The sequence below is a fragment of the Maylandia zebra genome, linkage group LG12 (genome assembly GCF_041146795.1).
Source record: "Maylandia zebra isolate NMK-2024a linkage group LG12, Mzebra_GT3a, whole genome shotgun sequence".
Taxonomy (NCBI): Eukaryota; Metazoa; Chordata; class Actinopteri; order Cichliformes; family Cichlidae; genus Maylandia; species Maylandia zebra.
In genome coordinates this window covers 33,392,960-33,419,855 of record NC_135178.1, presented here as the reverse complement: position 1 = coordinate 33,419,855, position 26,896 = coordinate 33,392,960, and the positions used below count along the sequence as shown (strand labels likewise).

The following is a 26,896-nucleotide window of genomic DNA, read 5'->3' as shown; positions in this document are numbered from 1 at the left end:
ACCAGGTAAAACAGAGCATTAAGACTGAGTCAAGTTCATCTGTAAATATTTTAAATAGACAAATAAAACATCTTTTCCTTGTATTTCCATAAACAGTGGGTCTAAATAAATAATTTGTCAGGAGTTATTAAGAAATGTTGAGTTACTGTAATTATCAGAGAAAGGTGAGTGATTAATTAAAAGTCAGTAAAACTTCATTTATTCTTTTTGCCAATTGAATCTTTTTTTACCCTGCAGACATGCAAAAACCTGTGATATCAAGTCAGACTGAGATTTCATTATAAAGTCAACATTTTCTTATGGGGGGAAAAGTTACAGTGGCAAAGCTTTATCGTAAACATTTGGTTGTTTTTTAAACTTTCTTCTTATTAGCAAACATATTGTCTATGGTTGATTAATATTTTACTCATCAGCACCTGCAGTGATTTTATTGTTTGTTTGTTTGTTTGTTTTTCCTGAAAATCATCTTTCAGACATTTAACCCAGCATGTAGTTTTATTTATTTCAAACTAGTGATGTCAAACAATTAAATGTTGTAATCAGATTAATCACAGGATTGCTGTGGATTAATTTTGATTAATCACGATTAAATATCATTCATTTTTTGGCATGGTCCTTGTGCCTGCCCAGCCAGCCCAGTATGGATGGTATGGATGTGATACATTTTGTGCTCATTATTAATCACCCTGACTAGTTTCTGTCTTGCACGAGCAATCAAATCTTATCAAAACCCTTTTTGGTGCGTTGACCCTTTAACACAAAGTTCCTGTAGAGAAATAAAAATAAATTTACTCGCGTGAGCAGGATGTCTCTCCGAGCACAGAGAGCTACCTGCGAGAGCGTGAAACTGTCACAGCGCGTGTAAAGCAGACACTGCTCTACAAAAAGGTCAAAACCACACAAAAGTGACATCAACACATAACCCATTGTTTTTAACAATTGTAGCTCTGGTGTCCAGCCTGCCACCACAAACAATCTGTTCACACTAGGGCAGGGTATCGATTTCTATTTCTATAACTGCTTCGATGCCGATTCACGAGGTCAACCGTCAGAAATATTATAATTATGATCATTTATCAGTACATTTATCCATATTTTTATATCTGTGTATTAAAACAAAGCTGACACTTGTGAGACTTTATCAAAGGTGTCAGCATCACAGCAAATGCCTTTGTGTCAAAGTAACTGAGGATAAAACACAGAAAAATATGAAGGAGATTTTCCTGGCCTGGCTGTCTACAGCACACAACACTCTTAAAATATTCTGCAGTTGAACAAAAACACTAGAACACCATGAATCAAAATATGAACATTACCTGATGTTGCTGAAGTGAAGCAGAGCAAAGTTACAGAGGTTTTATTAGAGACACAGCTAAGATTTTTGTAATTTGGCATAATTTGTAAGAGTTTATATTTCTTCAGTATTGAACAGCAGAAATGAAACTTTCTTGTCAGAGGCCAATTATGAAAAAACAAAAGCACTGAACACAACTGAAGACTGGTGCGTAATAAACAAGCGAATAATGCAGAAAACAGATTTTTCATGGGAAACTGGTCTCTGAGTTACTGAAAGAGAATTCAGTTCAATTCATTTTTTATATAGTGTCAAATCACAAAAACGGTCACCTCAAGGAAGTTTTTGGGAGTCCCAACAACTCTAACCAAGTATAACACCATAGTTATTGTCTTAATTCACATGGGGCGATCGTGGCTCAAGAGTTGGGAGTCCGCCTTGTAATCGGAAGGTTGCCGGTTCGAGCCTCGGCTTGGACAGTCTCGGTCGTTGTGTCCTTGGGCAAGACACTTCACCCGTTGCCTACTGGTGGTGGTCAGAGGGCCCGGTGGCGCCAGTGTCCGGCAGCCTCGCCTCTGTCAGTGCGCCCCAGGGTGGCTGTGGCTACAATGTAGCTGCCATCACCAGTGTGTGAATGGGTGGATGACTGGATATGTAAAGCGCTTTGGGGTCCTTAGGGACTAGTAAAGCGCTATATAAATACAAGCCATTTACCATTTACCATGTCATGGTCTGAATAAAGCCTGTGTTTTGTGTGGATAGTTATGCTACAATCATGGCCAATAATCGGTATACCATACACACGTTGCGTAAAATATTTTATTTGGTGAAAGTGATGAGTTTAGGATTGTAAAAAAAATGAATATTTCATTAATTCGGTTTATACAACCTGATTGGATCCCTCCATCCTGATGACTGCTGCTGTGGATAATGGACCCAAACCAACCTCTGCATCTCCTACTGGACCTGCAGATAAACACTTCCTTCAACAACTGTTTCAGCGTCACTGACACAAAGATACAGAAAATCTACACCTCACACCACAATCCCTGTACTTAGTTTAGACATAAGATCCTTATTGTGTCATATTATGTATTGATTTATTGAACACTTCACTCTTTGTATTTTTTCTTTCATTGGCTTCATTTAATGTATTTATAAGAGCTCTATAATGTTGTTGTTGTTGTTTGTCTTTTTAATTATTTTTCAAGAAAGTGGACGTGATTAACAACTTCGAGGCAGTAGGACCTTAAACATGACTTTGACCAGAATCTGATTTGTGACATGTGACTGTAAATTCTTCTGTGTTGTCACAGTTCAATGTCATATTATGTCATATCAACAGTTTATATCAGTTTTATTTTTTGATTATTAGCATTTCTGGTCTGTTCGCTGTGATTTTTCTCTTTGTTTTTCATTATAATTTCTGTGACATCTCTAACACTGGTCAGCTCATCACATTTCAGTTCATGACAAACTTGAAAGTTGGAGTCTAAAGGTCTAAACTCTTATGCAGGTTTGAGGCCACAGCCCAGGTAGTAAAAGCAGATATTGTGTTATTAATTATCTAAAACACCATGACAACAGGTGAATTCTCTAAAAGAAATTTGCTTTCTTGAAGGACTGTAAGGTACAAGCTGTAAAGATGTGACATTTGCTGAGTGTAGAAACTTTCCTGAACTGTAACGTGTTCAGAGACATTCAGAGATCCTGTGTCCCTGAACTCGAACTACTTACAGGATGTAGTCAGTTTACAGTAATACAGTCATCTTTGATTGAATCTGGTCAAAGGAAATTAACTTCACTGGTATACAAGCATATTTTAATGATGTATTATTTGAGAAAATAAACTTTTGATTTTATGTATTTCAGCTGCATTTTACTCAGAATTATTGCTTCATGTTCATGAGGGTCAAGAATTTTTCTTTGTTTTGAGTGTGAGAGCAGAGGTCTGGCAGGCTGACAATCTAAACCCTGTGATGAATCCACATTTATGTCTTCGGCTGCAACGAAAACTTTAGTTAAATGCAGATAAGAACTCTGAGAACATGCTGACTTGTCCTACTTGAACTTCTGAAACACCACAGCTTCACCTTCTTTGTGTCATTTTTATGTTCTTTTTAGGTTTCGTTTTTTTAAAAGGAGAAGTCAAAATTTTCTAAATTTTTCACTTTGGTGTCGTTTTAAGGAGCACAAACTAAAAACTATCTGAATGACTCAGACAGCGCCCTCTGACGGACACAAGTGTTATGTGCGTGTTTCAGTTTAACACGTGATTCATGAAAATGAAAGTAAATTCCGACACTTTTGAACTGAGCTGAGACGCCATTACAGGGAGTCAGATCTCTGCTGAAAAACACACGTTTGGGGGATTTTAATCAGAAAGTTCAAGAGACACTAATTTGGTGAGTTAAAAACACTTAAAGATCAAATGGCTGAGAAACTCGGACTTGTTGAAAATTTCCTGAGCTGCCATGTGTGTTCAGAGACTTTCAGAGATCCTGTGTCTCTGAGCTGCAACCACAGCTTCTGTTCAAGCTGCCTGCAGAAATTCTGGGAACAAACTAAAAACAAAAACTGTCCCATTTGTAAAAGAAAATCTTCAAAGGATTGTCCACTTGTGAACTTTTCACTGAAAGAACTTGCTGATTCCTTTGCTGGGAGACAGAAATCTGGATCATCTGAGACAGAAAAGGGAGAGAAGAAATTAATGGTGGTGTGCAGTAAACATGAGGAAGAGCCTAAACTGTTCTGTGTGGACGAGCAGAGAGTTGTGTGTACCGTGTGTGACTTTCCTCACCACCAGAGTCACAAAGTGGTTCCTGTAGAAGAAGCAGTCAGTGACCTGAAGGAGCAGCTGAAATCTGACTTAAAGTCTCTGCAGGACAAGAGGAACAAATACAAACAAGTGGAGGAAACATACAATGAAATGAGGGAACACATGAAGAAGCAGCTGTTGTCCACAGAGAGGCAGATCAGAGCAGAGTTCAAGAAGCTCCAGCAGTTCCTGAAAGAGGAAGAGGAGTCCAGACTGGCAGCTCTGAGGGAGGAAGAGGAGCAGAAGGGGAGGACTATCAGCAGAGAGATGAAGATGATTGAGGAGCAGATCTCCTCTCTGTCAGACAGCATCTCTGCTGTTGAAGAAGAGCTGCAGAAACACAGCGTGCCATTCCTCAGCAGTTATAAAGACACTCAGAGCAGAGCCAGAGCCCAGAGCTCAGTGTCAGATCCACAGCTGGTCTCAGGAGCACTGATAGATGTGGCCAAACACCTGGGCAACCTGTCCTTCAGAGTGTGGGAGAAGATGAAGGAGAAGGTCCACTTCAGTCCTGTCATTCTGGACCCAAACACTGCAAACTGCTGTCTCTATCTGTCTGATGATCTGACCAGTGTGAGATGTAGAGTCACAAAGCAGCAGTTTCCTGATAATCCAGAGAGAAACACTAATTATTACACTGTTTTTGGCTCTGAGGGCTTCAGCTCAGGGAAACACAGCTGGGAGGTGGAGGTGGGAGACCATCCTGTCTGGATTGTGGGTTTAGTTAAAGAGTCAGTTGACAGGAAGGGAGAGCGTTTTGCTTCACCAAAATATGGAATCTGGTGTTTAAAATATGACAGTGGAAAATACACTAAAGGTGCTGGTCAGACTCTGACAGTGAAGAAGAGTCTCCAGAGGATCAGAGTCCAGCTGGACTATGACAGGGGGGAGGTGTCCTTCCATGACCCTGAAGACATGACTCACATCTACACTCACAGAGACACTTTCACTGAGAAACTCTTCCCATATTTCAGTGTTGGAAATGCAGGAGACACCAAAACCTCTGATATCAAAATCTGTCAGACTGAGATTTGATTGTAAAGTGATTCTTTGTTTTAACTGTTTTTTCAGTACAGCAACAGGGTTAATTTTAGGGAAATTATTAATCACACTGTCTAACTTCATTATCAGGTTTTATTTCATTTTGTTGTTCTAGTGGAACTATTAGCAATTCAATGAAACCAAAGAAACTTTTTCATGTGAAAATCTTGTGACCCACTCGAGTTTCTGTCAGAAACTTTTACATTTTTTTCTTGTTTCTTTTAAATTAATATTTTCAGAATATTTTTCATGTTGTTCATGTAAATGTTTTTGATAGTTTTAAAATCTGAATGATGATTTCTTTGCTTTTCAAAGTTGTTGAGTGTGAACAGCAAACTGTGACACTTCTTAAAAGAAGGATTCATGATTAAACATCAGCAAGAGTCAACTTTACAACTACAAGATTTAAATGTCCTGATTATCAGCGTCTTGTTTTCAGTTAAATAACATTTGAAAGAAACACGTCTTCTTTAAAGTTTTCCAAATTCAAAGAAATGACTTCTAAGTTGCGACGCTGTCTCATCAGTGTAACTACACTTGATTGATTTCATTAAAAATGTTCTTTCTTGTGTTGTTTTTAACCTTAATCAGAAGCTGACATCTCTCACAGTTTGAAAGGTTTCTGGATCTTCTCATGTTTCATAATTAGGTTTTAATTTGATTTTCAAACTTCACTCTCAGTCTCAGTGTTTCAGTGAATCACCTACCTTTGATTTGTACTTCAATGTTATTCTTTAACTGCTCTCTTTGATTATTCAGATCACAAAATGTTTCTGTGAAGTGAAATAAATAAATTCAGTGATTCTGTTGTTGTTGTGTTTGACAGTAATTCAGCTTTTCAGACACAGTCATTAGTTCAGATTCATTTAACTTGGAAACTCACTTTGATTGTTGTGTTTACATTTAACTGACTCCTTAGAATAAAATATTATTTGCTTCTATTAGTTTGTAAATATTCTTGTTGTGCTGAAGCTGTTTTATTGAAACAATCAGCAGATTTTATCAAATCAAGAATTTATTTTAAGCAGCTACATTTTAAATCTTTTTTTTTTTTTTTTTTGCCTGTCCCATTTGGTTCTTTAGCCATCAGAATTGTTGTCTGAAGACCAACAAGGATACCCAATGGATTTACTTTGCCAAATTGATCATCGTGGCATTGCCGTATTGGTCCATTTGGTCGATCTTTGTTTTTATTATTTATTATATTTTATTTTCAGATGTTACAGACGGGACAGACATGAGTGAGGGATAGGAAAGGGAAAAAGAAAGAGGAAGGAAAGGAAAAACAGAAGAGGAGGGGGACAGTGAGACGGGGGGGAGAAAAAAAATAAAAATCTCCTGGATCACCTGTTGAGAGAAGAATAGAAAACAAGCAAAAAAAACAAAGCAACATACTAAACACAACACCATCGCATTAATCTAGCTAAGTGTAAACAGCAGTAAATACTAAATATTCAATGTTGTTGTGCAGCACGCAGGACAGATGTGCTTCGAAGTAGTAGCCAAGAAAGGTGTAATTTAAGTCTACGAGCAGTGAACACCCGTGTGCATACCTGTGTGGATCAGCGTGCTTGTATTCCAAAGGTTTCTCCATGTAACGATCTGCTAGGGAGTGTGGGGGGGCCACAGCCCCGTCCTCCAGGGTATGAAGCGGGTATGGAGGAGATCAAAACTCCAGACATCCAGAGGCCCTCAGAACACAAGAGACCATGGAAGACCAACAGAGGGGCAGCTGCGCCACTGTCCCAGTAAGAGCTGAGGAGAGTCCCAGATGAGGGCTCGCCCAGCAGCCGCGGAGCAGAAGCCAGGGGGAGTTGCAGTGACGCGCCCATGAGCTCCGCCGGCCCCCAGCTGTGCCTGAGTGACCGAGCCCCAGGCCGAGAGGCCGGGGGCACCCCACCTCCGAAGGGGCCCGAGCGAGCCCCAGGCTCCAGGCCCCGATAAGCGGCCGCCAAGGAGTGAGCCGGTGTGTACCTGGACACCCACCCCCAGACACAAAGAACCACCAACGCTCCGACACCTGAGGGAGTCCGCCACCGGCAGGGGAAGTGGTGGTGGGTGGAGATAGGCCTCCAAACCTTGGAGGGCCTGAGGTGTCCCCAGAGAGGTGGCGTCTGATACCCAACCTGACATATAGACACAGACATACAGGCACACACAGACACAAACATCCATTCCCCCCCCCCATGCTCTCATGTGCACTTACTCCACACTCAACCAACGTGGAGACAGACATAAAGAGACGCTGTACACACGATCACACTCCCCAAGCGTACTCTACAAACCGGGTCTAGGTACCCTTGCCCCTGGAGGGGGGAACTGCACCTAGACCCAGGTGGTGTTACCCTTTTCCCTGCGGTGGGGAGAGGCAGACCACCCCGACTCCGTAGCAGCAGGGAGGCCCCACACCCCAGACCCCAGACCGCAGTCGGACGGCCAACTCCTCCTTAAATCTTTTTTTCAGACCAACATTCACATTTAACCCCAGACAGAAATCAAATGTGATCATTGATAAACTACATTCTCGCAGCTAATCTGTATGTTTACAAACTCAGAAAATAGTTTGAATGAACAAAGCTGCAGAGATTTCAGATGAAGGTGCAGCTTTATAATAGTGATGTTTTATTTGTATATTATATTTACGCACAAGATGGAGACAAAGTTCATATTTTGTTCTCTAGTAAAAATGTTTACACTGTAAACATTTACACTTATCCCATTTTTAAATGTAAATCATTAAATGTTAGAAATGACTTCACTTAACAGATAAACAGAACACTAAGACTGAGCCAAGTTCATCTGTAAATATTTTAAATAAACAAATAAAATGTCTAATCACACTTTCACCTCAGGTCAGTGTCAGTCTGATCAGCTCAAATCCACAATCCTGCTGCGATAAAGCAAATTGTCTCTTTAGGATCAAATCAAACTGCTGCTGCTGATGTGGTCGCTGTAGTGTCTGTAAGTTTGAGTCTTGTGTGTCATCTGCAACCACCACACATTCAGAGGGGGAGAGAGGGCAGTACAGGCCTCGACCAACACCCACAAAGCTCTCCTGCGGGGAAAGAATCTGGCCAAAACTCCACTGGTTAAAATGTCTCTGCTCTCTGATGTCACTGTAGTGCAGAGGCTTCAGAACTAGAATCCTCTGGTTTAAAGATTTCTTCAGCATTAAATAATCCAGTGACAGTTGTCTGTATTTCCACCGCTGCACACAAACAATAACTGTTAACAATGAATTCAGCAAACTTTATTTTTCAAATTGTAAACAAATACAGTTTAAAACAGCATTTCTGTCGCTGCCACAGTGTAACTCACATTAGGACCCCGTCCTCGTTTGGGCTGTTAAAAGTCAATTTACTCGCGTGAGCAGGATTTCTCTCCGAACGCAGGGAGCTGCCCGCCAGAGCGTGAAACTGTCACAGCGCGTGTAAAGGAGACACTGCTCTGGTCTGTGATCTCTGGTCTCCCACTCAGAGACACAGGTTCCTGAGTGTCTAGCATTCCTACAGCTATCGGAGGCGCTGATGTGGTGGATCATAAATTTGATTAGTTTTGAAGTTGTACATCTCTGTTCCTTATATTTCATGTGATGCCCTTATTAATGTTTTATTTGTTGCTTTGACTGTTTTCGAATAGAATATGCAGTGGGAATATAGAGGGAGATAAGCAGTGAAAGTTTTGCCTGGGTTGATTGTGCGTCGATCCATTGTTAATGCCTCAGGGCTCCAGTAGGTGGGTTCGCGCGCTTCCTCCTTCACTCAATACAGACGAGTGAGAGTGAGAGCTGCGTGTCTGTGCCGTTCTTTCACCTCTCCTCACTATTTCCCCTGTTTAAGGGCACAACATTTGGAGGCACCGCTGGGATGATTGATTCGAGGACCATCCCTGACCTGTAAGAGAAATCCTCTCGTTGATCATCCCCCCCAGACGACCCAGGTATCAGAAAGGAGCATAGTAAAGCAGCAGAGACATCGCTAGACCTACGTTGGTATCTGTATCCTGAAGTGAAAAAGTGGCCACTAGGGGGCAGTAAAAGCCAACTAAGTCTGATCATTTCTCAACTGACTGCTTGTGCTAACTCCTCTGACAACATGGAGTCTGAATTAGAAAAGCTTCAGCTGGAGATTAAAGGAACACTGTATCAACTGACTTTAGAGCAGCTGACTAAATTATGTGATGTACTTCAAATCTCAGGACCAGGAAAAGAGTTTGTGATTAATAGAACGCGCAGTCAGCTAGTCTCGCATTTAGTTAAGCACCTTGAACGCACCGAGCTGGCTACCCGAGAGGATGAAGGTATGTCAGAACTTCTTAATGTCCAGGACATTATAAGTGACATACAAATGGATAAAAAACAAGGTGTGAATGAAACAGTGGATCCAGCTGTTCAGGACCAGGAAAGTAGCCAGGAGGAGTTAGAGACATTAAGACTGCTCTTACAACAAAAAGAGGGTGAAATGCATGACTTGATGAGGAATAGCATGAATCCTGCCTTAAGTCCTCGCACCCCAGTGAGAAACATTGTTCCAACAGCACCAAACAGTTCCATGTGGCGCAAAGATTTTAAGATATCAGGCCAAATAGGAGAGCCGGGGCAAAAAGACAGGCTGACATTCTCCAGTCTGGCCAGACAAATTGAAAGCGGGCTTAATAGAGGCTACCCAGAATCAGAAATCACTGATGCTGTAATTCGTGCTATCACGCCAGGCTTGCAGCTAAGGAGTTATCTTGAAGGAAAAGAAAACCTCACATTACCTGCTCTTAGGAGAATCCTCAGGTCTCATTACCAGGAGAAAGGTGCCACAGAGTTATACAAACAACTTACCTCTGAGGTTCAGAGTAGTAAAGAGACACCCCAAAATTTCTTGATCAGGACAATGGACTTGAGACAGAAAATCCTGTTTGCTTCTCAGGAAGTTGAGTCCAGTCTAAAGTATGATCCAGCACTAGTCCAGAGCCTTTTTATGCATACTGTCCTGACTGGCCTTCAGAATGACAATATTAAAAGTGACCTGCAACCTTCCCTCCTGCAAACAAATACTTCAGATGAGTTGTTGCTCGAGAAGGTAAATATTGCAGTCGCAAATGAAAAGGAAAGACAGGACAAAAAGAAACATGCCGCTCCATCACGAGTAACAGCTGTAAATACTGTCCAGTCTAATGATTCCCCAGTGGGAAAGAGAAGCACAGCTCAAGAGAAACCAGCCCCTCCACCCCCTGATCTTCTAACAGAAATAAAGGAAATGCGTGCTGACATGGTGCTGCTGAAAGACTTGAGGGCTGAAGTTTCCCAAATCAGAGAAACCATTCAAAAGACAACCCCAGCACCTCAGCAGCCTTTCCCCATTAAGGCTGAACAAAACTGCATGCCATTTTACCACCAGCACCCTCCTGCAGCAGCACAGGAATACCACTCAGCATATGGACCTGGGCATGTGCATGGGACAGCACAGTTTCAACAAAGATTCGCACCACAGCGATATTATCCCTCACCAAGTCACCGTCCCAGATGTTTTGCATGTGTGCAGGCAGGTGAGGCACATTGCCAGCATTGTTTTAGGTGTGGGAGTAGTGAGCATTTCCGTGCAGGTTGTAAAGCACCTAGACTGACAAAATCAGATAAAGGGAGCCCTTTAAACTAAGGGAGGTTGCTCCCACGGGACATGGGGCAACCGACAGCATTGAAAAGTCCCAATATTGTGCTAACTGTGAGGGAAAGGAAGAGAGTATGAAGTTAAAATGTTGTTCTGTTTGTAAAATAACATTGTACTGCTCAAAAGACTGTCAAGAGACACACTGGTCTGTGCACAGAAGGTACTGTAAGCCACATACATGTTCATCTATTAAGAAACAGGAAACACAGTCAAGTTGCAAACCAAAGTGTAGGAAAAGAAGTAATCCAGTGAAGATGCCTACTGTAAAAGAGCTTGTAGGAGAGAAATGTCTCACTCAGTGCTTTCTGCACAACCAAAGAATCCAGGCACTTTGGGACACAGGTTCACAAATTTGTGCTGTAGATGCGGCCTGGAAACAGACCCATTTGCCTGATGTCCAACTAAGAGATATAGCAGAACTAGTAGACCCACTTGAACCACTGCAACTTGAAGCAGCCAATGGGACGGAAATACCATATATTGGTTGGCTCGAGGTAAGCTTCAGACTTGCTGCTAATGATAAAGATCTGCTAATACCTGTGTTAGTGTTAAAAGGCAACCAACAGTCATGCCCCATAATTGGCTTCAATGTGATTTCACACCTAGTTGTAAACAGAGTACAGGATAAGACAAACACTAAGAATAAAGAGAAACTCATGAAAACAGTAAAAGTAGCTTTTCCTCACCTCAGAAAGAGTAGGGCAAGAGCTTTTGTTAATGCAGTGACAGTGGGACAGCCATGTGAGCACAGTGTAAGAACAACAAATGAGAGAGTTGAAGTGCCTAAACAGAGTTCCGTCCAAATAGAGTGTCGTGTGCAAGCCCCGCCTTTCAAAGAAGATAGAACCCTGATCTTCGAGCCTCATGAGAACCCACAGTGGCCTGAAGGACTCGAGTTCTGTGATACCCTTGTTTTAGTAAAGACTGGTATGACACCAAAAATTGTCATTAGTGTACAAAATCCCACCAGCCATGACATCACACTGCCAAGTAGGACTGTTATTGGAACTGTGCAGTCTGTTGCATCAATATATCCTACTAATGTATTCAAAACTGACTGCCTCCCTACTGCATCAGTCCGTCCCATCCAGGCTAAGAGCTCAGGTGAGAACACACCTAAAAGTGAACAATGGGACCCACCTGTCGACTTGACTCACCTGAATGACCACCAGAGACAAGCTGTTAGTCAGATGTTAAGAGAAGAGTCAGAGTCATTCTCTAAATCTGATGACGACATAGGCTGTGTTGAAAACTTGCAAATGAACATTTCGTTGAAAGATAATGAGCCAGTCACACGGACTTATCTCTCTGTACCAAAACCCTTGTATCAGGAAATGAAAAACTACCTACAGGACCTAATAGCTCAGGGGTGGGTGGAAAAATCAAACTCATCTTACTCCTCTCCGGTAGTCTGTGTAAGAAAAAAAGACGGTACACTGCGCTTGTGTATTGACTACCGAGAGCTGAATAGGAAGACTCACCCAGACCGCCACCCCATTCCCAGAGTACAAGACATCATGGACAACTTAGGTGGCAACACTCTCTTTTCTCTACTGGACCAGGGTAAAGCATACCACCAGGGGTTCATGGGCAAAGACAGTAAACACCTAACAGCTTTTGTGACCCCCTGGGGCCTGTATGAGTGGGTCAGAATCCCATTTGGACTGATGAATGCTCCGGCAGCATTCCAACGCTGCATGGAGGAGTGCTTAGAAGGGTTAAGGGATGAAATATGTGTGCCTTACCTCGATGATGTCCTTGTCTTTAGCAGAACGTTTGAGGATCATGTTGAGGATGTCAGGAAAGTGCTGCGCCGACTCAGGGAGTACGGAATCAAACTCAAACCAAGGAAGTGTGACCTGTTTAGGACAGAAGTGAGGTACCTTGGCAGGATTGTGTCAGCAGAGGGAAGCAGGATAGACTCCGCAGACACTGCTGCTGTAACAGCTTTGAAAAACAAACAGCCAGGTACTGTTGGTGAACTAAGAGCAATGTTGGGCCTACTAAGTTATTACAGACAATACATCAAGGATTTTGCCAGAATTGCAAATCCTCTGTATGACTTGCTCAAGGGACCTGCAGATGCTGTGACCCAGCGAAACACAAGATTAAAGTGGCAAACAAAGCGAAACAGGTGTAGTGTCCCTTCGAGTACACCTATTGAGTGGACCGACATGCACCAGTTAGCACTAGAGCAGCTGATAGACTGTCTAACTCAGCCCCCTGTTCTAGGCTTTCCAGAATTTTCACAGCCATTCACCCTTCACACTGATGCGTCAAACCAGGGATTAGGTGCCGTGTTGTACCAAAAGCAGAATGGAAAGCTTCGTGTGATTGCTTATGGTTCCCGCACTTTAACTGCAGCTGAGAAGAATTACCATCTCCATTCAGGCAAGTTAGAGTTTCTTGCTCTCAAGTGGGCTATCACAGAAAAATTCCGTGATTACCTATATTATGCACCATTCTTCACCGTGTACACCGACAATAATCCACTTACCTATGTACTGTCCACTGCCAAACTGAATGCAACAGGGTGTCGATGGGTAGCAGAACTGGCAGATTTTCACTTCACAATTAAATATCGCCCTGGTAAAGAAAATGTGGACGCAGACAGCCTCTCCAGGATGCCGGTAGACATTGAAACGTTTATGAATGAATGCACAGAGGAAATGGCATACGATGTAATTGGAGCAACCACACAGGCAGTGGAAAGGCAGGATGACTCCAATGTGTCATGGTCCATGGGTGTCTCAGTCAGGTGTTCAGCCATGGCCACAGATGTTTCCATCATTCCACTGACAAAAGGCCAGATCAAACAGGACCAGAGAAGTGATCCGACTATTGGACCTGTAACTCAGTGTAAACTAACACAGGAAAAACCATCACGTTCAGAACTAAGAAAACTCAGCCCACAGGTCATATGTCTCCTGAGGGAGTGGGACAAATTGGAGATGGATGAGAATGGGATCTTGCACAGAAAAACAGCAAACAGAAAACAGTTGGTCCTACCAGAAATACACAAAAGTACTGTACTAAAGGAGCTACATGATGAAATGGGCCATCAAGGTGTAGAGAGAACATTGTCACTGATACGGGACCGGTTTTACTGGCCCTATATGCAACGGGAAGTAGAGGATTATGTGACCAGAAGGTGTGTTTGCATAAAACAGAAGAAGCCGTGTCATGAGAGCAGAGCACCACTGACTAATATTGTCACTACTCACCCATTTGAACTTGTCTCAATTGATTTCCTGCACCTTGACAAGTGCAAAGGGGGTTATGAATACATCCTTGTAGTCATTGACCATTTCACACGCTTCGCCCAAGCGTATGCCACAACTTCCAAATCAGGTAAAACGGCTGCAGACAAAATCTTTAATGACTATGCTTTAAGATTTGGCTTTCCAGCACGAATACATCATGATCAAGGTGCTGAATTTGAAAATCATCTGTTTGCACAACTAAAAAACTACTGTGGAGTTGCTGGGTCCAGGACTACTCCCTACCATCCCCAAGGGAATGGACAAGTGGAGCGATTTAATAGGACACTACTCCAGATGCTGAAAACACTCTCAGAGAGTCAGAAAACTAACTGGAAGGACTCGCTTAACAAACTGATTTATGCCTATAATTGTACCCGCAGCGAGGTAACTGGATTCTCCCCTTTTTACTTGTTATATGGACGCTCCCCACGATTGCCAATCGACATGCTGTTCAGCTTGACCTCAGAACAAGGAGATGGCAATCATCATGACTACATGGTAAAATGGAAGCAAGGCATGGAAGAAGCATATGAGATCACGAGAGAAAATGCTCATAAAGCAGCTGTAAGAAGTAAAAGACATTATGACAGCAAGGTGAAGAGCTCAGTATTACAGCCAGGTGATCGTGTTTTAATAAGGAACATGACACCTCGAGGAGGTCCAGGCAAGCTGAGGAACCACTGGGAGGATGTGGTTCACACAGTCGTTCGTCAGGTCAGCAGAGATATCCCAGTTTATGAACTCAGACCTGAGAAAGCAAAAGGGAGATCAAGGATATTGCATCGCAATCTTCTTCTGCCATGTGACCATCTGCCTGTTGAAACTGAAGTGCGACCACGAACAAGAAAAAGAGCCGTGGAGACAAGTGAGGAAGTGGAACAAGCTGAGGAAGAGGATGACGATGATGAGTACTATCCAGTGTCATCTCAGCAGCCATTTGAGCCACTTTACCCTCAGACACTGAATCCTATGAGCACTGATGAACCAGCCAAACACCTTCAAACAGTGGAAAACATGTCATCTGAGCCAGAGAATGAACATGAAGTACTGAACCAATGTGAACAACTACCTGACCAAGAGGAAAATTATGTCGAGGAACCATCAGTGGAGGAACCTGTTCCTGCACCTGTTCCAGACAAACACAGCAGGACCTGTGAGCAAGAGCATCAGCGACCGCGTAGAGAGCGCAAGCCACCAAAGATCTTCACATATGATCGGCTTGGTTCACCAGCTTGTTATAACCTGAGAACACCATCACATCATACACACTTCATGGTTCCACGGACTGTTCAGGCATACTGCCAATGATAACTGTATGGACTTGAGTGAAAAGAAACATTGTGATCACACACGAAACACATTACTGAACAGAGACAATGTACTTACTGTTAGGTATTTTGATACCACGGTAAGCATTTACAGGATATTGTTTTATACAGGAAAACTGTTACTCAATAAGGCCGATCTACTAGTTGTTTTTCTCTTTCTCTGTGACCCAAGAATTAATGTGTAGGACTCACAGGCTGGTACCAGAAGGTCGAAAACACCACAGAGATGAGACCACTTCCTTACTCCCATCCTCCCTTTTTCTTTATCTCCTGGAAAAGGCTCGTTAAAGGCTAGGTGGTTTGTTTCAGAATTCACTGATGAAAGAACTCTGTATTTTATGTCTAGGAGTGTATTTTGCTGGGATGATCATAAATTATAGCTGAACTGATAAACTACACAAGGGATACTTTGCTCAGAAGGCAGGAAGACGTTTCCTTATTTGGTCTGTACCGGTTTGAACTGGGAAAGCTGACACACGAACCTTTTTTCCTCTATATAATCTGCTGTGTATCAAATAAACCTTTGAGTTGATTTGGGAAGGCAACCTGAAGCAGTCTGTGTTTCCTTGTTCTCCCAAGCTGCTCCCGGCGCTGTAACTAACCCAGCTGAACGGCATACCTGAGTGTTACTTTAAATAATTAGGAATCTTAGAAGGAAAGGACAGAACTCTGCTTATCGCTCACGCCACGGAGGAAACCCGGGAAGGCAATTTCCTTCACTTACACTCCACACCAACCACAAGGAAATGGACTGTTTAACACAGAATTCATATTCAAAGTGACTTTTGGACATTGAACTGATTCATATTGTGCTTGCAGCTTAACAGACACATCCAAAGCACACCACATGGCTACGGCCACTTGTATCACTCTCGTGGACATTTGTCAAAGGAGAGAGTGACTGCTTTGACAAGCTGCACTAAAATGACTTTGTTCTCAAGCCAGCAGCAGACTGTGTTAATGTAACTGCATGGACACTGTAATTCATACAGACTGTATGAGAACACTAAAAGACTTTGGGTAATAACCCACACTAAAGAATGTATGAAAAGAGTTCCAGCTTGTGAAACTATTTTTGTAGAGTACATATAAGGTACAAGAAACAGTTATAGTATGCAATGGTTTATTGTATGTGGTTTTGGTGATATTAATGTTCATAACTCCACGTTTGTGCTAAATGTTAAACATTTGGATGTTGAGGACAACATCTATTCTGAGGGGGAGTATGTGGTGGATCATAAATTTGATTAGTTTTGAAGTTGTACATCTCTGTTCCTTATATTTCATGTGATGCCCTTATTAATGTTTTATTTGTTGCTTTGACTGTTTTCGAATAGAATATGCAGTGGGAATATAGAGGGAGATAAGCAGTGAAAGTTTTGCCTGGGTTGATTGTGCGTCGATCCATTGTTAATGCCTCAGGGCTCCAGTAGGTGGGTTCGCGCGCTTCCTCCTTCACTCAATACAGACGAGTGAGAGTGAGAGCTGCGTGTCTGTGCCGTTCTTTCACCTCTCCTCACTATTTCCCCTGTTTAAGGGCACAACGCTGAGAACACTCTTCGTGTGAGAGAAAATCTCCTCACGCAAATATGTAGAACCAAATACTGTCAATAATGCAATGTTCTTAAGACTTGTCAGGTAGTCGAGCTTTTTAGTTCAATCAGCTGCATTTCGATGTCTTCTGTGTCCAGCCAGTTAAAGAGAGACACATCCAGCTGCTCATTAAAGCTTTCTGACTTGATCAGAAAAGAAAGCATTGGTCCATACACCCGAAAGTCCTGAACATGCACAGTGATTTCTGTCTTGAGTCTTCGGATGTATCCGTGTATTTCCGTGGTGCTGATGCTGCGTTGAGTGGGCAGCACCTGAAGCGCCTCTGTCAGTGCGACCCAGGGTGGCTGTAGCTACAATGTAGCTGCCATCACCAGTGTGTGAATGTGTGTGTGAATGGGTGGATGACTGGATGTGTAAAGCGCTTTGGGGTCCTTAGGGACTAATAAAGCGCTATATAAATACAGGCCATTTTACCATTTTTACCATTTGAAGTGTTGGAGTGTGGACGTTTCAACATTGCGTGAAAAACTGCCAGCTAGTAACGTCTCTCACCGGTAGGCGAAGTGATTTTTAGCCAATTACAAGTTGAATCTGGTAGTTGGGGTTGTTAGCTAAGATACCGTCATTAAGAAGCGGCACAACTAACATGTCTACTCGAGCTAATTTGCGATGTGCACCGCTGGCCTGGCCGTAGATATTTATTTTTAATGCACGTTTTCAGATTAATTTATTGCGTGTCGTGCCATCAGTGCCAGCTGTGGTTAGAGTGCCCAGGGTTGCCAACCCCTGATCTATTGCTTTCCTCACATCAAGAAGTTGTCAATCAAAATCCATACAGCTCTTCCTGCATCTGGAGCTTGTGAAAGACTGTGTGAGACTCCTGTTCACTGCTGAACAGTTACAGCTTCACAGCAAGAACCTTGAGAGCAAACTGCTCCTGAAGCTCAACCATGACCTTCCTGTGTGAAATAGAGTGAAGAAATAGTGCATTTTTAATAAATATGCAGAAATTGATGCACACCCATACAACTTATGGTAAAGTGAGCTACTTTGTATCTGTCACGGCTGCCGAGGCGAGCCGTGTGGAGTTGGAAGAAGGACCCAAGATGCAGGCAGTGGATGAAATGCTAGTGAGGTTTATTAACAAAGGTGTAGTGGCAAACAAGCAGTGGGGCATGACAAATAACTGAAGACACCTAAACTGGGAGAACTAAAAATAACAGACCTGGGAGCATACGACAAAGGGATGAGAAGCAGAGAGCCGCAGACGAGGAACAGGACACCGTGGACCACAGGGTAACACAGACAACCCAACAACAGGCAGGAGAACACACAGGGCTTAAATACACACACCAGTAATCAGGGGATGAGAGACAGGAGGGCAACACAGCTGGGAGGAATCAGAGCTGACGGGACAGGGGAAACGTAACCTGAACACACTCACATCAGACAGAGACCTTCACAATAAAACAGGAAACTAACAGACAGAGAACCAGACAGGACACTGAACTTGACAGGCGGACTCATAAGTAGACACAATAACACCATGGACAGACAGAGGGAACACAGAGAAGTGGGAGCAGGCAGGCAAAGAACAGAAACCTAACAAATGGCAAAATCACAACAGAATACATACTCGGAATGAACAAAAGCATAAGGAAACACAAAACACTGAGTCCTCAGACTCAGGACCATGACAGTATGTACATATGCTGAAGTTGCCTCGTTCTAATGTTTTTTTCTGAGGCTGCTGTGCCATTTAGAGTAAAAGTGAATATAATGTATACAGCACATCTTGTCACTGGAAATGGTTTTCACTGTTCATATATTTATATTATTTATTGCAGTTATTGGTTAAAAAGCTTTATGTTGTGAAAAACTGAAATCTGGAAATTCTAGATCTTGTGCCTTATTTTGTTAATGTTTTTACATATTCTATTTGAAAATACTAACATTTGTATATTTGTTTATTTATTTTTGTATGTATGATAGCATTTTTTTAAGGTGAAAAATAAATCAGACATTACAACCAGTTACTCAGTACTTGATTAGTCTTTTCACCAACTACTTTACTCTTACTTGATTAATTTTTTGGACGACTACTTTTCACTTTTACTTCTCTGTAGACTGGTGCGTAATAAACAAGCGAATAATGCAGAAAACAGATTTTTCATGGGAAACTGGTCTGTGAGTTACTGAAAGAGAGAATTCAGTTCAATTCATTTTTTATATAGTGTCAAATCACAAAAACGGTCACCTCAAGGAAGTTTTTGGGAGTCCCTACAACTCTAACCAAGTATAACACCATAGTTATTGTCTTAATTCACATGTCATGGTCTGAATAAAGCCTGTGTTTTGTGTGGATAGTTATGCTACAATCATGGCCAATAATCGGTATACCATACACATGTTGCTCCACGTTACATAAAATATTTTATTTGGTGAAAGTAACGAGGTTAGGATTGTTTAAAAAAAATAAACAACTGAATATTTCATTAATTCGGTTTATACAACCTGATTGGATCCCTCCATCCTGATGACTGCTGCTGTGGGTAATGGACCCAAACCAACCTCTGCATCTCCTACTGGACCTGCAGATAAACACTTCCTTCAACAACTGTTTCAGCTTCACTGACACAAAGATACAGAAAATCTACACCTCACACCACAATCCCTGTACTCAGTTTAGACATAAGATCCTTATTGTGTCATATTATGTATTGATTTATTGAACACTTCACTCTTTGTATTTTTTCTTTCATTGGCTTCATTTAATGTATTTATAAGAGCTCTATAATGTTGTTGTTGTTTTTTGTCTTTTTAATTATTTTTCAAGAAAGTGGATGTGATTGACAACTTCGAGGCAGTAATACCTTAAACATGACTTTGACCAGAATCTGATTTGTGACATGTGACAGTAAATTCTTCTGTGTTGTCACAGTTCAGTGTCATATTATGTCATATCAACAGTTTATATCAGTTTTATTTTTTGATTATTAGCATTTCTGGTCTGTTCACTGTGATTTTTCTCTTTATTTTTCATTATTATTTCTGTGACATCTCTAACACTGATCAGCTCATCACATTTCAGTTCATGACAAACTTGGAAGTTGGAGTCTAAAGGTCTAAACTCTTATGCAGGTTTGAGGCCACAGACCAGGTAGTAAAAGCAGATATTGTGTTTGGTGGTTATTAATTATTATCTAGAACACCATGACAACAGCTGAGCTCTCTAAAAGAAATTTGCTTTCTTGAAGGACTGTAAGGTACAAGCTGTAAAGATGTGACATTTGATGAGTGTAGAAACTTTCCTGAACTGTAACGTGTTCAGAGACATTCAGAGATCCTGTGTCCCTGAACTCGAACTACTTACAGGATGTAGTCAGTTTACAGTAATACAGTCATCTTTGATTGAATCTGGTCAAAGGAAATTAACTTCACTGGTATACATTTAGTTTATAACAAGCATATTTTAATGATGTATTATTTGAAAAAATTAAACTTTTGATTTTATGTATTTCAGCTGCATTTTACTCAGAATTATTGCTTCATGTTCATGAAGGTCAAGAATTTTTCTTTGTTTTGAGTGTGAGAGCAGAGGTCTGACAGGTTGACAATCTAAACCCTGTGATGAATCCAAATTTATGTCTTTGGCTGCAACGAAAACTTTAGTTCAAACTGCAGATAAAAACTTTGAGAACGAGCTGACTTTTCCTACTTGAACTTCTGAAACACCACAGCTTCACCTCCTTTGTGTCATTTTTATGTTCTTTTTAGGTTTCGTTTTTTTAAATGGAGAAGTCAAGATTTTCTACATTTTTCACTTTGGTGTCGTTTTAAGGAGCACAAACTGAAAACTATCTGAATGACACACACGGCGCCCTCTGATGGACACAAGGCTTATGTGCGTGTTTCAGTTTAACACGTGATTCATGAAAATGAAAGTAAATTCCGACACTTTTGAACTGAGCTGAGACGCCATTACAGGGAGTCAGATCTCTGCTGAAAAACACACGTTTGGAGGATTTTAATCAGAAACTTCAAGAGACACTAATTTGGTGAGTTAGAAATACTCAAAGATCAAATGGCTGAGAAACTTAGACTTCTTGAAAATTACCTGAGCTGCCATGTGTGTTCAGAGACTTTCAGAGATCCTGTGTCTCTGAGCTGCAACCACAGCTTCTGTTCAAGCTGCCTGCAGAAATTCTGGGAACAAACTAAAAACAAAAACTGTCCCATTTGTAAGAGAAAATCTTCAAAGGATCGTCCATTTGTGAACTTTACACTGAAAGAACTTGCTGATTCAGTTTCTGGAAGAAATAAATCTGGATCATCTGAAACAGAAAAGGGAGAGAAGAAATTAACAGTGGTGTGCAGCAAACATGAGGAAGTGCCCAAACTTTTCTGTGTGGACGAGCAGAGAGCTGTGTGTCCTGTGTGTGACTTTTCTCTCCACCAGAGTCACAAAGTGGTTCCTGTAGAAGAAGCAGTCAGTGACCTGAAGGAGCAGCTGAAATCTGACTTAAAGTCTCTGCAGGACAAGAGGAACAAATACAAACAAGTGGAGGAAACTTACAATGAAGTGATTCAACACTCCAAGAAGCAGCTGTTGTCCACAGAGAGGCAGATCAGAGCAGAGTTCAACAAGCTCCAGCAGTTCCTGAAAGAGGAAGAGGAGTCCAGACTGGCAGCTCTGAGGGAGGAAGAGGAGCAGAAGGGGAGGACTATCAGCAGAGAGATGAAGATGATTGAGGAGCAGATATCCTCTCTGTCAGACAGCATCTCTGCTGTTGAAGAAGAGCTGCAGAAACACAGCGTGCCATTCCTCAGCAGTTATAAAGACACTCAGAGCAGAGCCAGAGCCCAGAGCTCAGTGTCAGATCCACAGCTGGTCTCAGGAGCACTGATAGATGTGGCCAAACACCTGGGCAACCTGTCCTTCAGAGTGTGGGAGAAGATGAAGGAGAAGGTCCACTTCAGTCCTGTCATTCTGGACCCAAACACTGCACACCCCCGTCTCTATCTGTCTGATGATCTGACCAGTGTGAGACGTGGAGACACACGGGAGCAGCTTCCTGATAATCCAGAGAGAAACAAAGAGTATGGCAATATCTTTGGCTCTGAGGGCTTCAGCTCAGGGAAACACAGCTGGGAGGTGGAGGTGGGAGACCATCCTGACTGGGCTTTGGGTTTAGTTAAAGAGTCAGCTGACAGGAAGGGACAGTGTTTTATTTCACCAAGATGTGGAATCTGGTGTTTAAGTCATGGCAGTGGAAAATACACTAATGGTGTTGGTCAGACTGTGACAGTGAAGAAGAGTCTCCAGAGGATCAGAGTCCAGCTGGACTATGACAGGGGGGAGGTGTCCTTCTATGACCCTGAAGACATGACTCACATCTACACTCACAGAGACACTTTCACTGAGAAACTCTTCCCATATTTTAATGTTTGGAAGGCAGGAGACGCCAAAACCTCTGATATCAAAATCTGTCAAACTGAGATTTGATTGTAAAGCGAGTCTTTATTCCAACTGTGTGGGGTTGGGTTTTTTTGCTTGTTTTTTGTTTGTTTCTTCATTCCAGCAGCAGCTTAACTTTAGGGAAATTATTAATCACACTGTCTAACTTCATTATCAGGTTTTATTTCATTTTGTTGATTTAATGGAACTATTAGCAATTCAATGAAACCAAAGCAACTTTTTCATGTAAAAAATTTGGGACCCACTCAAGTTTCTAAATTAATATTTTGAGAATATTTCTCACGTTGTTCTTATAAATATTTTTAAGAGTTTTAAAATCTGAATGATGATTTCTTTGCTTTTCAAAGTTGTTGAGTGTGAACAGGGAACTGTGACACTTCTTGAAAGAACTTTAAATTATAAAACATCAGCAAGTACCAACTTTACAACTACAACATCTTAATTATCCTGATTAGCTGCATCTTGTTTTTAGTTAAATAACATTTTAAAGTAACATGTCTACTTTAAAGTTTTCCTAATTCAAAGAAATGACTTCTAAGTTCTGAAACTGTCTCATCAGTGTAACTACGCTTGATCGATTGGATTAAAAATGTTCTTTCTTGTGTCATTTTTAACTTCAATCAGCAACAGATGCTTCTCGCAGTTTGGAAGATTTCTGGATCTTCTGATGTTTTATAATCAGCTTTTAAATTTGATTTTTAAACTTCACTCTCAGTCTCAATGTTTCAGTAAATGAAAATAAATCCTACCTTTGATTTTTATTTCAATGTTATTCTTTAACTGGGTTCTTTGATTTTTGAGAATCACAAAATGTTTCTATGAAAGTGAAATAGATCAAATTTGGTGATTCTGTTGTTGTGTTTGACTGAAAATCAGCTTTTCACACACATTCAGTCATCAGTTCAGATTTATTTAACATGGAAACTCACTTTCATTGTTCGTTTCACATTTACTGACTCCTTAGAATAAAAGATTATTTGCTTCTGTTGGTTTGTAAATATACTTGTTGTGCTGAAGCTGTTATATTGAAAGTTTTTATTTTTATTTTCAGACCTGCATTCACATTTAACCTCAGCTCTCATAAACTGCATATCAGAGAAGACTTGTGTAGTTTGTTTTGATGGAGTAACTGATCCTCGCTATGGTCTGATCCTCAGTGTGAAACATTACAAGGCAGAAATCAAATGCAAATGTTGATAAAGTTTACATTCTCACACCTGTATGTTTATAAACTCTAACATATGTTGTTTAAGAGTAAAAATAAAATTCAGACGTATCCTACAGAAATATTTACACACCGACAGAGCAGAAAATAGTTTGTATGAACAAAACTGCAGAGATGTGAGCTGAAGGTCAGATTTTATAATATTTCTTTAAAAACATTTAACGCCTAAACAGGACTGCAAAACGAATTTTCCTGACATGCTGCCATGTATATTGTTGTGAGACTTTCGGAGATCCTGTGTCTCTGAGATGCCATCATAGCTTCTGTTTAAGCTGCCTGAGAAGATTCAGGGAACGAGCTAAAAACAAATTCTGCCCCACTAGCAGCAGGCAGCCATCTCTGATAGTTTGATCTTCTGATGTTTTATAATAAGGCTTTAATTTTATTTTTTACACTTCACTCTGAGTTTCAGTGTTTCAGTGAATCAAAAGTTATTATAACTCTCATTTCTATTTTATTTTTAGCTGACATGTTAGAATATTGATCACAGAACTGTTCAGCATGTTGCCTCTGTAACGTGAAACAAAAATCAATTTAGGTGATTTTGTGTTGTTGTGGTCCACACTGCACAGAGACAAGCATAAAACACGAGTAGTTTATGGAACAACGTTAGTATTTGACAGGAGAAGTTCACCTTTTGTTCCACCATTCCTGCCTACTGCACACAGTACATGAAAACTTATTAGAGCAACTTAGAGGTTTCTGTTTGTCTCATCCGGTGTCACAGAGATCCACTAGCAGACATATTTGAAAGGAATAGAAAAATAGGATAAATAAATAAAAACAGTAAGACCAGGGTAAATGACACAGAGGCTTCAATAAGAAGCCAAAACAGTAAGTACAGATTAAGTGCCGTAACTGGCTATTTATTAAAAACATTACTAAAACTGTATGAAAAATGGGAAAAACATGAGAAGACATATCTGACAACTGCAGGAAGCCAACCAACCCCACTAAACAAACATGTAAACAAATTCTATCACCAGACAAAGTGAGTGAATTCCCAGCATGCCAATAGAATCAAAACATTTCAGAGAATAAAACTATGAATCACTAAGTAAAACAATATATCAGTACAGAAACAATAAAACATTACAATATCTAAAACAACTAATAATAAGTCCAACATTTTGTTGGTCACTTCAAACTACATGAGGAACCCAGCACAGTCAAAGGAAATGGCTACAGGTAGTTTTCACCTATTTATCCACTTGTGATCTACTTGGTTATTCTTCTGTCTGGAGTGGCTTTGCTACAATCTGGCCCATGACGTCCCAGGCACTATGAAACACTGGGAGGGAGCATGACTTGATTTATGCAGGGGACAGTGGATCTGAAGTGGTGATTTTCTGTTTTCCTTTAATAACATTGTCTACCCTGCTAGGCCTTTCCCAGCATGTTGTGAGGTGATTCCAAAATTCCAAAAATTTAAAAATAAAAATCTGAAACTGAGATTTCTCTTTAATGTTCAGAAAAAAATGTTGTTGCTTAATAATTATCTCATCCTGCCAATGGACAGCACAACCTTCATGCACACTACTTATAATTTCACCAAACACTGACTCCGGATGTACTGAAATGAAACCTGATCATGTGAACGAAACTGTGAACAGTTTTGTTCCTGCAAAAACCACAAGATGGAGACAAAGTTGATATTTTCTCAACAGAATCAGAATCAGAATTGCGTTTATTGAACAAGTATATGCTCAAACACATACAAGGAATTTGTTTCCGGTAGATGGTGTCTCTACCGGATCACAAATATATGTAAATGACTCAATACACACACACATCTATTGCAGTCTAGCAGTATGAAGCAATGTGAGACTTAGGAGGGAGATGGTGAGGGGAAAGAACATGTTCCTGTGTCGGGTGGTCCTGGTCTGCAGGCTTCTATACCATCTACAAGAGGGCAGCAGGTCAAAAAGTCTGTGTCCAGGGTGTGAGGGGTCTGTGATGATTTTCCCTGCGTGTTTCCTGGTTCTTGAGAGGTGCAGGTCCTGGGTGGAGGGCAGGGGGCGCCCATGATCTTTTCAGCTGCCCGTACAGTCCGCTGCAGTCTGCTCCTGTCCTGTTTAGTGGCTGCACCATACCAGACTGTGATGGAAGAGCACAGGACAGACTCAGTGACTGCAGTGTAGAACTGGATCAGCAGCTCATGTAGAAGACTGTACTTCCCCACTTGTCTCAGGAAGTACATCCTTTGCTGGGTCTTTTTAAGATGTTGGTCTCCCACTTCACCTCCTGGGAGATGGTGGTACCCAGGAACTTAAAAACAGTCTTATAACACAATTAATTTTTACTCTATGACACTTTTTCATATGTAATATGATTTGCTTCAGTAACCTTAGTTCACAAGTAAAACAAAAAATCAAATCTCAGAAAATATTGCAGATACATTCATTAAAACCTTGTACTGTGTCTGAATATGGTAGCGTGGTGGCAAGAAGCAAGAAAGTCCTGAGTTCAAATCCACCAACTGACTTTCTGTTTGCCTGGGTTTCCACCAACTACTCCCACAGTTAACTGATGATTTCAAATTGCCCGTGGGTGTGAATGAGGGTGAAAACGGTCATTTGTCTCCTTGTGTTGGCCCTGGGGCAGACTAGACTGTCTCGATATGACAGCTGGCATTTTGTAACAATGTGTCTGTTTCTGACTTTTATATCATCTTGATTAAAACATGACCGCTCTTTTTTTTTTTTTTTTTAGCATTTTACACTTTCTCTTTTGGTTCAGTCTTGATTTGGATTTGACAAAAAGTGTAAAAAGATTTCTTTATTCTCTATGCATGTTGATGTTGTTGTTAAAGTCATGCTGGGAAAGTGTTTCCTGTGGCAGTTGCTGAAAAACAAAGATGTTGTAAAACTGGTTTAGTATCTGTCAGTTGAAATCCTCCTCAGCAGACTAAAACAACTCAGATTTCTCCTTCTTTCTGTTATTTTTATACTTTACTTAAGTAAAAGCAAATCCTGAGAGCTCAACATATAATTTTCTTCTTTCATTTTCTTTCTGTATGGAAACAAAACTGCCAAGATCTTCTAAGATTGTAAGATTGAACTTCTGAAACACCACAGCTTCAACTCATTTTTATGTTCTATTTAGGTTTCGTTTTGTTCAATGGAGAGGTCAAGATTTTCTACATTTTTCACTTTGGTGTCGTTTTAAGGAGCACAAACTGAAAACTATCTGAATGACACAGACAGCGCCCTCTGACGGACACAAGTGTTATGTGCG

The 26,896-nt window shown here is 41.1% G+C and overlaps 2 protein-coding genes across 2 annotated transcripts; both read left to right on the top strand.

Moving 5' to 3' along the window:
- The first annotated feature begins 4,004 nt into the window (after positions 1-4,004).
- On the top strand, positions 4,005-5,147 carry LOC112430688 (E3 ubiquitin-protein ligase TRIM7-like). The gene has a single exon (XM_024799110.2). It carries the CDS (start codon positions 4,005-4,007, stop codon positions 5,145-5,147), a length of 1,143 nt encoding a protein of 380 aa, XP_024654878.2.
- A 15,788-nt stretch (positions 5,148-20,935) lies between these two features.
- LOC143421373 (nuclear factor 7, brain-like) lies at positions 20,936-23,420 on the top strand. Its single transcript, XM_076890478.1, has one exon. The coding sequence runs from the start codon at positions 21,040-21,042 to the stop codon at positions 22,459-22,461; it is 1,422 nt and encodes a 473-aa protein (XP_076746593.1). The 5' UTR covers positions 20,936-21,039; the 3' UTR covers positions 22,462-23,420.
- The last annotated feature ends 3,476 nt before the right edge of the window (positions 23,421-26,896 follow it).

Coding starts and splice junctions, on each gene's coding strand:
- LOC112430688 (XM_024799110.2), top strand. CDS start 4,005: ATGGTGGTGTGCAGTAAACATGAGGAAGAGCCTAAACTGTTCTGTGTG.
- LOC143421373 (XM_076890478.1), top strand. CDS start 21,040: ATGGCTGAGAAACTTAGACTTCTTGAAAATTACCTGAGCTGCCATGTG.